Source organism: Electrophorus electricus, chromosome 19, assembly GCF_041902795.1.
Source record: "Electrophorus electricus isolate QZ-2024a chromosome 19, ASM4190279v1, whole genome shotgun sequence".
Classification (NCBI taxonomy): domain Eukaryota; kingdom Metazoa; phylum Chordata; class Actinopteri; order Gymnotiformes; family Gymnotidae; genus Electrophorus; species Electrophorus electricus.
The window spans coordinates 12,811,341-12,826,444 of NC_137515.1; the positions used below are offsets into that span (position 1 = coordinate 12,811,341).

General features: G+C 39.1%; 1 protein-coding gene across 5 annotated transcripts; it reads left to right on the plus strand.

Annotated features, from left to right (window-relative positions):
* Positions 1 to 1,988: 1,988 nt before the first annotated feature.
* Positions 1,989 to 10,442, plus strand: pofut3 (protein O-fucosyltransferase 3). Of its 5 annotated transcripts, none has more exons than XM_081702883.1 (4): positions 1,989 to 2,128; positions 3,611 to 3,863; positions 6,021 to 6,856; positions 7,772 to 10,442. In XM_081702883.1, the coding sequence occupies exons 2-4, from the start codon at positions 3,623 to 3,625 to the stop codon at positions 7,994 to 7,996; spliced, it is 1,302 nt and encodes a 433-aa protein (XP_081559009.1). In that variant the 5' UTR covers positions 1,989 to 2,128; positions 3,611 to 3,622; the 3' UTR covers positions 7,997 to 10,442. The 5 variants fall into 5 exon arrangements, with proteins under 5 accessions (XP_081559009.1, XP_035391801.1, XP_035391802.1 ...); XM_035535908.2 differs by lacking the exon at positions 1,989 to 2,128 and adding an exon at positions 2,492 to 2,757; XM_035535909.2 differs by lacking the exon at positions 1,989 to 2,128 and adding an exon at positions 2,492 to 2,757 and having other exon boundaries at positions 6,027 to 6,856.
* Positions 10,443 to 15,104: the final 4,662 nt, after the last annotated feature.

Here is a 15,104-nt window from a genome sequence, read left to right on the forward strand (position 1 = left end):
AGTGCATCAAAGTCTCAAGTTATGCTCAGATAAATGTTCTTCCAATTCATGGTCCGTAGAGTATGGATAGATGTTCTTATGAATATAGATTTAGCATATTTAACCCAGTGTACACCATATAAAATCTTTCAAATGTAGCAGCTTCTTCAAATAATCTGTTAGAGCGTCCTTGTCACGTAGCCATGTGACATTTTACTGAGATACTGGTCATACAATAGGCAAATATCAAGAAGTCTTTGATAAGACTCAATCAGTGCAGTTTATGAAGGTGTATTGTATCACAGAACCAAAGAAATACATTTAGATAACATTAGCCTAATTTTAAACAACTAGATTTAATTCAGTCCTGTTAATCAGTCATTTCAACGATTTTCATTTAATTAGTTAACACAATTATACTTGATGCCGCCTCCACAAGTTACTACCAGCAAACAAACTCTAAATGGCTTTTAACAGTTAGAATGGGCAGCAATAATGAACTTGAAGTTGAACTTGAAAATAAGAAAATAATTTTTCCCTACTTTGCTAATTGCCACAACAGCAACTGATTGATAAATAATATTTTGTAATAATGAAATAAATCTGCATTTTCATCCTCGTAAACAATACTTACTTCAATAACGTACATAAACAAAATTATTTAAGATTTCTTGAGTTGGTGTTTTTTTTTTTCCATTTGCATTCAGAAACCATAGTGGGATTATACCCAGCTGGTTTGGCCTTAAACCTTATTGAACACAGACATCAAACCCCTGAACCTTTACTGTCCAGTTCAGGACAAAGAGGATGAATGGCTGTTTATTGTTTCCGTAAGGTGCTCTTCACGTTCATTAGCAAAGGAAGGTATCCTTCATTCTGTTTCTGCTTGTAATGCCCCAGTCTTTTTTGAGTCCTACAACCGAATGTCTCCACTGCGATAAAAAGGTCACACTCACAAAAAGGACTCAGTATTCATGAGTCCGTCAGCCATATATCGGATATAACAACATTGCTGGGATTTATATAAACTGGTAATTGATGAAGTGCTAGAGGATAACTAACAGACTCAAACTATACCGCTACATATAAATAAGTAATGATGTAGATTGTTGCTTTGTATATGCTGAGAAACTGTCGTTTTATGATGAATTCGTTATGCACAGAAGTGAACAAGTAGCAAGCAGCTGTTTTTCAAAATAATCAACCAAAAATGATCTTAAACCACTGATGTGCAGTAAAGAAATTATTTATTATAGATTGGCACATTAACATAGCTCAGCATGGTCTGTGAAGTAAGTAATCTAGTCAAAAGCTGTTGCATTAATCAGCCAGAAATAATACATTTAATAAACATTTGATTAAATATGACTAAACATGTATCCAGTTTGTAGGCATTTGTGAGGAAATAGCCCTCAGTAAGTTTTTACCGATGTTCATACAGCAGCCTGCAATACATCTTTGTCAGGTGAACATTTCATTGTGGTAAATGGACTTTGTAAATGAACTACTGCTCCTTGAAAACGTTAAAAGAAGCCAGGAGACTTGTCTGTGTTTCTGTCGTTTCCATGGAGGTGACCAGGTATGACTCATTGTTTTCGCCGGTGAAGCGCTCGCCGAGAGGCGCGCACGCATACACACGTCCGCATGCGCGCCCACAAAAAGCTTCTTGAGTCGGGACTGCAGACATGGTTCCTTTAGCAATACAACGTTCATACGGACATTTCAGAGCACAATAGTTGCTTGGATATGAGCTGTTCATATCTCGAATGTGTATATGATTTTAAATAGCTAAAAAAAACCTATTACACTGCACCTCCACTGACAAAGATAACTGAAAGAAGGGACATTAAAGATGCTCCTATGAGTTTAAAGATGCTTCCACCTTCAAGTACACACACACACCCACACACACACACACACACTCACACACCCACACACACACACACACACACACACACACACACACACACACACACCCACACACACCCACCCTTTGTAAGGTTCTAACATTGGGACGAGCATCGCAGAGCCAAAGCTTTTTCCACTGGCGTTAAGACCGTCCTAGTAAAACTGATTGTATTCTGTAAATTCGGCACAATTCTGTGCTTTTAGCGCTGGCAGCTGTCATGCACACTTGCAACAAGCAAAGGTATAGTTTTGGTTTTTTTTAGATTTTAAATAATGAATCGCTTAAGTGACTGCGTGAATGACACCTAAGTCAGTAAATATTTAAGTGATATACTAGGTTGTGAAGATTTTGAATAAAAGATACGGACTGGAATGCCTCTTGCATCATGTTCTACGTTTCAATGTAGTATTATTTGGAACAAACATAAGTGTTGCAAATGATGACGTTCCACTTGGCGGCAGTTCACAGGCCTGAATCCAAGACCACTGACCTTCATACCATATGTGTACACTGCGCACAATGGAGACGAGCTGCTATTTCCCACTCTTTCTGCTATGTTTTTTTTTGTCAGTGAGCATTTGCTCTGACGTTCTTGAGCAGGAAGTTAAAAGGCGAAGCTTAGGCTTCGTGGAAAATGGCCGAACAACACGACCATAACTCCCTTTGAACTAAATCGTGCCAACAAAGTCAAACTACAAAAAATGAAGCTTGATTCCATACTTCAGTGCTTAAATTAGTCATGGTATTAATCGTTTTAAATGCATTTTTTTTTGCACAGGATTCTTGACATGGCGCGACTTTCTGTCAGGAAACTTTTTGGTCTTTGCTTCTGCATTTCATCGTTTCTTTTTCTAATCATAACTTTTCAGGTAACTTAAACATTGCTTATTGTAGACTTTGTGCCTAGAGCTAAACATGTTAACGTATGGATTTTGTTTCATGGTAAAACCGGCCGATTCGTGGTACCCATATCCTAACGACGAAGACAGTAGTTGCGTTTGATTAATGAAGACTTCGTGTATACGTTAGCCTGCTGCTCATGTGGGTTCTAATCAATACATTTGCATATCTGCAAAAATCTACTACTTCAGTCATCATAAGGAACACCGCTTTGTCTACGACGTTCTCTTTTTTTGCAGGCACAGTTGTGCACTTGTCCAGTGCTTGTCTTCCAGCACTAACAGAAACCTCGTTCCTTCGTCATTATTGGTAGCCCTTTGTCTTTCCCTCTAACCACAACTTTGATACCGTCACATTTATTTATTTCCATCCACGCTGATGGAGAGTGTCCACCTCAGTACCCAAGCAGAACTTTAGTATTCTCATAGTGATCTATAGCCAACTGTTGTGTGTCTTCTGTTGAAGGAGATGTTGTAGAGGACAGCGTAGACCAGAATTTTTCTGACATATCTAGAATCTGTCACGAGCCTTTTGTTTTTTAACTGTCAGTTTAATTATTTCTGTGTTCCTGTCATATGATATTTTTTTTACATGGCATCCATTCATAAATGTAAATTAAAATCAACAGTATTTGTAATTTTTATGCCTTTATGACTGTGGTTGACTGTAACTGGTTGCTTGAATAGCAAGCCCACCCCACTTGCATGTTTCCAGCCAAAGTGAATTTTGAAAATGCATAACGAAGCTTGAGTCATTACACTTGTTTGCTAAGTGGGCATCTTTCGTCACCAAGTTTCTGTGTGTCCTTCTGTGTGTCTGTAGGTCGTAGAGGAGATGGGCCAGTTTGAACAGACAGCACACACACTCCCCCTTAAGGACACAGACGAGCTAACACACGTGCACTCAAACCGAGACAGTACTCTATTCAAGAGCCAGTGGTACCCAAGTATTGTATGGTGGTCCCCACTGACTGGGGAGCTGGGACACCTCAGAGAATGTGGGAATAATGGGTGCTTTTTCACTATCAACAAGTCATACCATTCTCACCCGTCTACACAAGCCTTCCTGTTTTATGGTGAGTGGCTTGAGCCTGAGCTTTTAAGTTTTAGTGAATGCTGTTGAAGCATTTATTGTGCCGTGCAAAAAAGAGATGAAAACCAGCTTGGGTGCTGTATTGTACATTCATGAATAGGAATTGTGTTGATTCATTAAACATTTTTACAGAAAGGATTAGAAAAAACATTTACATTTGAGTATCCTGAAATTAAGGGTCATTTAGACTATATTTATATGTATAGTATCACTGCTTTGCTAGTAGTATGTGTAGCACTCAAAGCAAATTCATGGAAGTTGCTTCTAATAAGAAATAAGTAATATTGAGGAAATAATGGTAATCGAATTTAAAATTAAGGAATTTAAAATTTAAAATGAAATTCAACAAGTAGATAAAGTAAAACAAATATCCAGAAGGTTACTTACTGTGTAAAATAAATGAAAGAAGTAAGTATTGAAGGGGACAGGCTTTTATAAGTGCCAAAAGTAATCGAGTGTTACTAGTTTGTTTCACCAATTACAGGGTTCCACACTCAAATGTTTAAAAAAAAATCTATACCCCACAGGGGATTTCTGGTCACGTTCTTTGTCTACATTGCCACACCATGGCTGACTGATAAATTTACACTAACGGTTCAAAACTGAAGCAATATCCTAGCAATGGAGAAGCGGCACCCTTGGACAAAAAAAATATTGGATTCCAAGCAGATATCGCAAAGCGCTGGTACATATGCAGCAGACAATTACCACAACTTCACTGCTGCTGTCCATAAAAGATGCTCAGGTGAGGTGTATGGTTTTGCATTTACAAACCTGTAAATTGCACTTCCAGGGCTGTTACTGTTTTCTTGTACAGATTTTGTAAGTATTGAAGTATTATAAGGGAGAATAATAAGAATCCACTGTCTTAAGAACTAATGATAAAAAAACCCAACTTTATACTGAAAATACACAGCAATATTACAGAGTTTGGTTATGGCTTTTGATGTTATCATTTTGCAAACATGTTGACAAATAGGAAAATTCAATCCATTTAGGTTTTGCCTTCTCTTAGTCTTTCCCAAATGGTTGTGATGTGCAATTGTACAATAATGTACAATTACTGTGATGAGGTCCATGGTGGATAGTTGCTGCAGGCCAACTAAGCAAAAGCTCTGTGCTCTCGTCTAAAAATAGATGAGTGATGGTATTGAAGATCCACTGATTCAAATGGCTCATCCTGTGAAGGAGAATATGCATTGAAAGCTTGACAAGAGTTTAAAGCCAATGGAGACAGCATCATTAAATTTATCCTCCTACCTAAGTGTTTCCATAGAAATCCTATGGCAACTGTGAAGGAGGTAAAGCTAGTGATTCTGCTTCTGACAGGAAAGGCTCATTGAATGCCAGAGGAGAAGTGCTAGGGGCAAACTAAGGTTACACTGGTCCTGCCTTGGATCAGCCTTTTGAGTTTCAATAGACAGAAAGGAAGTCAGAAGGGAGGCGAGTGTGACAGTCCAGAGCTGGGTATGTAGTCTTCTACAGTGGAAGGTTCTCTGACAGTAGTGCTTGTCTCTGTCCTAGAGACTGTGCTGCCATCGGGTCACCTGATGCCGATGTCATTTGTGATGACATAAGACCTTAGTTACAAATCCTGCGGAGGTGAACATATGCTTTGTATGATTGTATTAATATGGTACATACGTTACATTGTATGGTACATAGCTTCATCACGCGAGTGGCGTAATGAGCTGCCAGCAGAAAAAAACCCAACAACCTCAAAACACGCAAGAGTCAAAGCAAAAGCAGACTTGCAAAAAAGGACAGAATAACAAGGAAGAAAAAGGCATAGTGTTAGGCTGTATACAGGCTAAAGTGAAATACATGGTGAAGGAAGAGGGGGATTTAAATAGGGAGAAGTGAAACAGAACAGGTGTGTTGAACAGCCAGTACTTGGATGAATGTGTGTGGGGATATGATTGGAGGGACTGGGAGATGTGGGGCAATTGTGATCTGTGAATGTAGCCTGTGCAGTGCTGTCTCTGCCCTGTGGCTGGCTGAATGTTGATGGAAACTTGACAATTGGATTCATGAACCAACTACAATTGAAAACACCGGCGATGGGGGCTTGTATGCAGCACTAGATGAACAATAGATGAATTGCAATTTTACCAACTCTCACTCTTTTTGTTCTTCTAAGGTACAGACTTCAACATTGACAGTCTCCCTCTACCAAGGAAGGAGAACCACCAGTGGGCTCTGTTCCATGAGGAGTCGCCCAAGAACAACTACAAGCTTTTCCATGAGCCTGTCATTACCCTTTTTAACCACACGGCCACCTTCAGCCAACATTCCCATCTCCCCCTCACTACACAGCACCTGGAGAGCCTCCATGTGCTTACCTCACTCGCATTCTTCCTGCCCCTGGCCCAGAAGAACCACCTGAGACAGACTCTGGCTCCCGTGGTCTACGTCCAGTCAGATTGTGACCCACCGTCTGACAGAGATGTCTATGTATGGGAGCTCATGAAACATATCCAGGTGGACTCGTATGGCCAGTGCCTGCACAACAAGGACCTTCCCACGCACTTGAGGGAGTCCACTGCCATGGAGGAGCAAGGCTTTTATCAGATCCTAGCCCAGTACAAGTTCATCCTGGCCTTTGAAAATGCCGTCTGTGATGACTATGTCACAGAGAAACTGTGGCGGCCGCTCAAGCTTGGCGTGGTACCAGTGTATTTTGGAGCCCCTAACATTCACACATGGCTGCCGAGTAACAGGAGTGCCATCGTGGTTGATCCAAATGAGCCCCCAGAGAAATTGGCCCAGTATTTAAAGAGGCTGGACAAGAACGATTGGGAGTATTTGACGTACCTGGACTGGAAGCTGAAGCAGGAGGTCTCCAACCAGAGACTTGTTAAAGAACTGCGGGAACGTCAGTGGGGTGTCCAAGATGTCAACCAGGATAACTTCATTGATGTGTTTGAGTGCATGGTGTGTAACAGGGTATGGGAGAACTTCAAAAGGCAAAAGAAGGTAACCTGTTTTCTGATAGTAGTACCATTTTAGCTCAGCCTTGCAGAAAAGAGCGAGAGCCTGTTTTTCTGTATCCACTGTGACACACTGATGATACTCAGAGACGGTGATTATGCTGTAATTAGTTGTGGTTTAACTAGCTATGAGCTGAAGCTGTTGGAAAACAAGCCACAATGTAATAGCAATAAAGAATTCCTGCAAAAAAGGAATAGGACACAAACGTAGAACATTTTTGTATTATTCATAAGTAGATATTGTTCAGGATGCATTATAATAGAGTACTGTTGGTTTTTCAGTTGTACATTTTGAACTTGTTGGATCTGAGGCTACACTATAAATTGTAGAATAGTAACATGCTGATTGGTCCGTTGTATGTTAGAAAGCCAAGGGAAGTGTGTGTGTGTGTGTGTGTGTGTGTGTGTGTATATATAATATTATATATATATATATATATATATATATATATATATATATATATATATATATATATATATATATAATGTGTGTGTGTGTGTATGTATGTATGTATGTATATATATGTGTATGTATATATATATGTATATATGTGTATGTATATATGTGTATGTATATATATGTATATATATATGTATATATATAATATATGTGTATATGTATGTATGGATGGATGGATGTACTCGTTCATATACTCCCCATTTAAAGAAAGTAAACAGAAATACGTTTGGAATCTAAAAAAGATTTATATACTCTCACATTGTTGTCTGGTCTTTTAAAGGATCTTGAATGAATTATACTGAACAATAAACATTAAAAAAATCCTAGGGTAAGGATTTGATGTGCTCGCTGTATTACTCGCTTGCCAGTGTGCTTGCTGTTGCCATGTCAACACAATTTCAGTTGTTTTCCATGTCTCATTCTGTCTCCTCTCCCTAACAGGGCCTGCCCTCCAGAGTCTGGCAGGCTGAAGGAGATCATCTCACATGCCCGCCTCCGAAGATGTTTGACTTTGCTACAGGTCCTCCCAATAACTCCTCTCTGCGCCATATCTGGAGATCCAGTTATGAGCAGTCTGTGAAAGAAGCCAGAGCTCTGAGACAGCTAACACTACGGAACAGAAACTTCACAGTAACACAGTTCTGGAGGGAGGTCTTCAGTGACTGAAAAATATGCTCCTTGAAGTGTGTCACCTGGATCCTTTAAGTATTATCTGTCTGTATATCTATACATACATGGACCCACAATTGTGTGTGTGTGTGTGTGTGTGTGTGTGTGCGCATCTGTATGTATCTGTTATGTATGTAAATATATATGTACCCTGTGTTTGTGTGAGACAGGAATATATAATATATATATATTTTCCTGTCTCACGCTTCTAGTGGGTGGATGTATCTCTTTTTTTTTCCCCTTCTTCTTTTTCACACTTGGGCCTGAGAGATTGAAAGTGCTGCACAGCATTTTTGCTGTTCCTAGACCGGGAATGACTATTGATAGGGATCTGTTGGATCCCTTCCTCTCAGTTTCACCTTTCAGTCCCTGCTGTTTTTGCAATGTTTCATATTCCTTCCTTCACTTAGAAAAGCCACGGCTGTTTTCTGCATCTTACCTGCTATCCGGTCGGTTTGTCACCAACTTATCGGTCTGGATCTAGAGGTCCCACAGGATGTTAGGCTTACCTGCCAACAGGTTGCATCCTGCTTCTAGGTGCTAGGTTGTCTCAAAGGCTCCTCTGCGCACCCTGCATCTTGGGAGTTGTCTGCTGTGACAGACCTCTGCTTTGATTGTGGTAGTGCATAGTGCTTAATCTTGTGCTGCCATGATTACTGCCTCTGTACTCTCCTTCCAGTCATGTCCAGTGTTTTCCTGTCATTAGTAGAATATACTGTATATTTACGGAAGTAATAGAATACACGATACAGGTAATGGCGTTACATAATTAGGGTAATCAGGATTTTAAAAAGGTAACTGAAAGTATGGTGATTGCTAGCAGGATTACACTACAATTTAACAAGGATAACTCACTCTCTTTTTATTTCCCCCCCCCCCTTTTAAAGTGTTAAAAACTAATCCAAAATTAAATAAATATAGTCATATTTAATATAGGAATCCTTAGGATTAGGTTACATTTAATAGGTAATCAGTAGTCACAAATGGAATGCATTTCAGCCATATATATATAGTAAATACAGACATACATAGGTGCATTTTTCCATTACACTTGCAACTGTAAAATTACAGAATCAGTTTTAGACCATAAGTTGGCATGGAGTTACCAACTCCCATCTACCCTGATTATTGCTACCTCCACACTCAATGACATTCTTTGGGTGCTGGAACACCTTTGACATAGTGTGATAATGACATGGATATAGATATTGAGGTAGGACGGTATTAGGTACAGCAGTTTTGCTGGGGAGAGTGGTCCATCACCCAAAATAAAGAAGTCCTACCAAAATTCAGCCAACAGTGTTCCCATGGTTCAAAACCACACATACTCCCTGCCTAACCATAGGAACACCAGAGGTTATTCGGTCTACTTATTCTCATGTGACGAGGCTTGAGATTAACATGCATCTGGCTTCCCAATATGCTATGATGGTGCTATCATATTTGGACTTTGTATTACACAAGTCTGTGTTTTCATGTTCGGAGAAGCATTTGATCGCTTACTGAAGTAGTCTACAAATGAATGGCTTTGAATAAAGATAGATATGGATTTTGTAATACTCACAGTTCAAAGAGTGAACGGATTGACTGAGCTTGTGATTTATTGAGCTTGTGATCTAGGTAAGATTTGCCTAGATGCCTTTTACCAAATTAACCGATATGCATAAATATTATTAAAAATACTTGTTCATGCAAGTCATATGAAAAATAGATATTTCAAAGCTCAGGTTTTAAATTCACACTGAAAATTGTCAATCCACCAGTTATGGAATTATTTTAAGATTAACAAACATGTAATTAATACTTTTTGAAACATTGTTCCTCTTCTTATACAAAAGAACCAAATGAGCTATTCAGTTTCTGTATTATACAAAGACACCATTAAAGGGAGTGTCTTCTGCAGCCAGCCACTCTTAAGGCTGACCATCCTCATATATCATGACTTCATACTGCTCCAAACCTCCTTTATGCTAATGCGAGCTGGCTTTTAAAACTGGACCAGTTCAATCTATTATCCATGAAGCTTCTCGACCTCATCAAATACCCATGAGATAGATCCAAAACAATAATGACATTAGATTTTGGAAATGCATGAATTATACATACAAAGTAGCATTACAATTAAGCTATAGTCTAATATTTACATATTTTTACATGAGAATGGTTCTCATTGAAATCTTACAACACCTGTGCCTTGATTCAGAATTTCTGAAACAACAGATCAACAAACCATTGTAACACAAAGATCATCTCTAAGTGGTCGAACGAATATTACAATGAACATGTTCTCTCTCATTTAAAATGATCTTAACAATACAAAGCTTTTGGGAAATGCGACTGTGGTAACTAAAACTATTTTTATATAAAAGTCTTCTGTACCTAAACTGAAGTACTATTAAATGCATACATATTGTAATAAATTAATTATGTTTGAATTTCTTTACATCTGCCTGCAGGTGTTTGAAAAAATAATTTTTAAAAGTTTATTTTCAAATCTTTTGTCATTATCACTGATAAAGATGCAAATGCACATGTTCTTTTGGCTATGTATTTTGGATCTTAATCAGTGGGCTTGTTTTGAAAGAGTATTCCACCGTTTGTACAGAAAGAAAGGAAAGTTAAGAAATGTAGCTATGGAAATGTGTTATATGTTCTTCTGCTGCTTTCCCAGCTACACTAACGCATGATCAGCAGTCTGGAGCTATGACTGAAGTCAGGCCCTTTGGCAACAATTAGGCTGCATTCAAAACACTTCTTTAGCCAGAGGCCCCGGTTGCTTGTCCCAGCCAAGTATGAGCAGGGTCTTACTCATTAATACATTTTTAACTGGCGAGATTCCTTATGAATAAAGGGTTCCACTTGTTACTAAATAATGCAAGTCCAACATTTAGATTCCAGTTCCTGCTTCGTTTGTTCTAATATTAGTTATTTTTTTTTTGTGTATGTTTCATTTGTGACCGCTAGATGGAGACGTTGATCTCTTTAATGAAGACCTCAGCAAAACCGTTTTGTTTCACTGCTTGTGTTCAGGCTTCCAACAAGGTGCATTAAAGTTACAGAAACTAGCGTTGATTTAAAAAGCTGAATTGATATATGACAAAGCAAAAACTACAAAATTTGAATGGCGGGAAAGAAGCAGGCCAAGTGTTTCATTAAAAATTTGTTGGCAAAGTTGTCATGTACAAGATGTAGTAAGCAGTTGTAGTAAAAAGAAAGGTCATCAATCCGTGCTGTGATGAATTATAGAGTGCCTCAAATGGAAAAGGAAAACAATTTTATTCGAATTTGTAATGATTCACCTATCAAATCTTAATATATTTAAGACATGCAGATGCATATCTAATTTAAGTATAATTAAAATCACATCTAACAAACACATCTGTGTTTGTTACAACTTAGTGACCCTCATCAGGAGATCTTTTTCTTCATGACCACATCACTGAATGGCTTTCTGTCGAGACTATTCATTAACTATAATAATAAGGTAGGAATTAATGACACTAAACTTTTCCACCAGTTATCCAGTTGCATGCAACAATGTTACTATAAACTATAACGTGAAGCATTTAAATCATCTCACAGTTTATGTCAAGTTAAAGTCAGGTGTGTTAATGTCAAGCAGGTACCTGGAAAACAACTCATTGTACACCTAATGAACTGCACCAGCCAGAGGCGTAGCAAGGCATTAATTTTATGTGGATGAGGAAAAACTAGCTAAATGCTGTGTAAAATTAATGTGACTAGTACAATGCAGTAATAGACTCTACTTGATGCAGTTTTAACATGCAGAGGCATGATCTACTGTCAACCAATCTTGCTGTATTCAGAATATTAATAGGCTTAAGAAATAAAATACTGTAGCACTGGCATGAAGAAAAAAGAGTAGGAAGACATCACATCTCCCGTGAACAATTTATTAGTGGCAGCAGAACAAACGGCCAGAAAAACGAATCAAGCTGGTACTAGGCAAGCTGGTGCGCAGCATGAAAAAGGCGGCAGAACTCCTCACAGCATCAAATCCAGTGTTACCGGGGGCGACAACAGCTGCAGAAACACTCCTCTCAGCTTCCTCTGTTTTCTGTATTCTCTTGTCTCTTGTTGACTCAAATGCTGGTGATCGACCTGCGTCAGATTGCCACTTCCCAGTGAACCGTGTGCACGTGACCGCACGTGATTGCAGTAGCAACACCAACGAGCCTGTGTCAATGTGGGCAGTGAGCTGCTGTCCACCTACACTGAGAATTGTTCCTTCCTGCTGCCCATCCCTCACTGAGCTGCATCATAAAGCAGCTGTTTGACTAGTAACACTGCTGGCACCGACCCCAAACTTTGGTGGAGGGCCGTGGTCAGTGCTGCGAGGTTGTCATGCTGCTTCAGCGGCAGGTCTACGAGCTCCTGTTGTGCCTTTCCTTCTAGCGGCAGCTTCATTGCCGTGATGGCATTCATACTGAGAGACTTGTAGCTGTGTGGAGTATGGCTCCCCATCCAGGAGGGGGCAAGTATAACGTTTGGTACTCCTTCCTTATCTCCTTTGCAGCATGCCTTTGGCTTCATTGATGCGCTGCTTGATCTGTCTTGGTTTGGTGACTGCATCCCTCTTCTCTCTTCAATGTAGTGGAAAAAAAAGTCAGAAAACGGCATGGCTCCAGTGAACATTTTATTAGTGGCAACAGATTAAACACAGTCACAGAAACAAAGCAGGTAAGGACTGACAGAGGTATTTAAAAGCAAACACAAGACAAAAATGATGGTAGCTAAGAGCACACCAATAGCTATCAAAAAAGCTCAAATGCTGCTCAATTACTAAACAACCATGTAAACATTAAAATTAACTAAATAAGTGTGTGGAGAGGGACTCATTGCCACACTCCTCTCTACTCTCTCATTTACCCACTTAAAAAAAAATCCATGGTAGACACTGCAATACTTATGGGAACATATGGCCACAAAAAGTTTTATTTATTTATTTATTTATTTGTTATTTTAAAAAATATATTTATGTGACCAAGCTTCCTTTGAAAGTGCAACTAGCTGGCTACGGCGTGTGAACAGAAATGTAAAAAGTGCATAGTCCTGATAAACTGATTCAACTGCATTTAGAGATGGGATAGAGCGTAAATATGGACCGTATGGAGGTTCCGGAGGACTAGGTTGAGAAGCAAAAACACCTTGATGGTGCACTGACCAGGAACTAGGTTTTGTTATGAAGCAGAATTAATACCTTTGATTTCTATAATTTCTGCATTGTTTTCTGAAATGCACAATTTATTTTGTATACTCTACCTCACAACATTTATGAATATATGAATCTGTTTTGTGTAGTGTACATTTTTTGTTTTTGATATTTTTTGGCATTTTTAACAAAGGTTTGTAGTTCTGGTACAAGATTCTGCATTCTGCCTTGCATTAATGTACAGGTCATACACTGTTGTGGTTTTACATGAATTCGTAAGTAAGCCCTTTGGTCCAGTGACACTAAAGCAGCTGACTGCTGCAGTACTCATGTTGCGGGTCTACCCACGTAACATTTTTCTTTCTGATTTTATTTATTTGCTGCTTCCTCACAGAACATGAATTAAAATGAATATTGCAAATGAAACCAACATTACAAAATATAAACAGGCAAAATGAACTATCCAAAAGCAGGGCAAGTGCGTGTTTGTTAAATATTTGATAATAATGCCAAAATATTCACTGTCGTGGTTGAGTCTATGAAGTAGGCTGTTATGACTGTGCTGTGATTAATTATGGACAGGCTGAAAATGGAAAACTGTCCAAACAACTCAGCACTTCCTCTAGTTTCCTGAGATGCTGTCTGCCTGTTTTTGCAGTGGTCCAGAAAGCAGGTCACTTGCTCAAGGCCCAGGAGTATCAAATAAAATCAAATTAAAATGTATTTATATAGCACCTTTTACAGACGTTGTCACAAAGCAGCTTTATAAATGTTTAATTACAAGCCCCCAGTGCGCAAGCCAAGGATAAACTCCCTAGAGCATGAGGGTTAGAAAGTGATTAGCTGCACAGCAGTGCGTTGCAGTATATATATATATATATATATATATATATATATATATATATATATATATATATATATATATAATTCAGTGTGTACTGTTGGTGTAGTGCATAGTGTATAAAGCCCAAATAAAACTGGTGGCCCTAAGCACACATTAACGGTGTCAGTAGGGCTTGGTATAGCCTTAGTTATCAGGGAGGCCAATGATGGTTTACATCTAAAGAGGTTTTATGGTCGGTTTAAAAGTGAGCTTGGAAAGGGGAGAATCTGGGATGCCAGATCTCACTGTTGAACATTCTGGAGGTGTCGTGGACTTAAGCAAAACTGAAGAAAAGAGGTGCATGCATGATGACCCCCATGAAGAACTTTTGAGGTTGAGGTTTCTGAAAACATACTGAGCAAATTGATGTCACTCAAACCACCACACAGAACCAGGCTCTGTCGCGCTGTCTGCAAAGCCACTGGACCAGACAGCATTCCTGGCTGGGTACTCGGAGCATGCACCTACAAGCTGGCTGCTTCACAGAGATCTTCACCATTTCCCATTTCCATTTCCAGTAGCCTAGGCTACTGTCCTCACATGCTTTAAGGCAACAACAATAATTCCAGTGACAAAGACAACCAGCATTGCCAGCTTGAATGACAACTGTCCAGATGCCAACATGACTGTTGTGATGAAATTCTTTGAGACATTGGTTATGTCCCATATATATGTATATATAGTGCACATACATACATACACCAAAATGTTTTAAATCACATTTTAATGGAGTCCCAAAATATAGTCCTGAAGTGTCTAATGATACTTTGTGGTCTTGTTTCCTAAATTCTTGTATGGAATTCCTCCATGTGAGAGGGAGAGAATGAACGCAAAAGGAAGACAAAGAGAGTCAGTGAAAGCAAAATTAAGACTCGGCAGTCTCAAACTGTTCTCTGAGCAATACAATGTATTGTTATGCCTGATGCAGACCTCTGCCAAATGGTTGGTTTATGCATTGGAGTAGTGAAGTAACAAGATACCCCCCCACCCACCCACCCCAAAAAAGCAGCACACTCCTCACAAAAAGCAAAATGCTCCAGAATTGTAAA

Excerpts from the sequence above, each read along its gene's own strand:
- pofut3 (XM_035535908.2), top strand. The coding sequence starts at position 2,647 with ATGCATTTTTTTTTGCACAGGATTCTTGACATGGCGCGACTTTCTGTC. Across the intron at positions 2,758-3,610 it reads TTCTAATCATAACTTTTCAG|GTCGTAGAGGAGATGGGCCA; the intron begins GTAACTTAAACA and ends GTGTGTCTGTAG. Across the intron at positions 3,864-6,020 it reads ACAAGCCTTCCTGTTTTATG|GTACAGACTTCAACATTGAC; the intron begins GTGAGTGGCTTG and ends TGTTCTTCTAAG.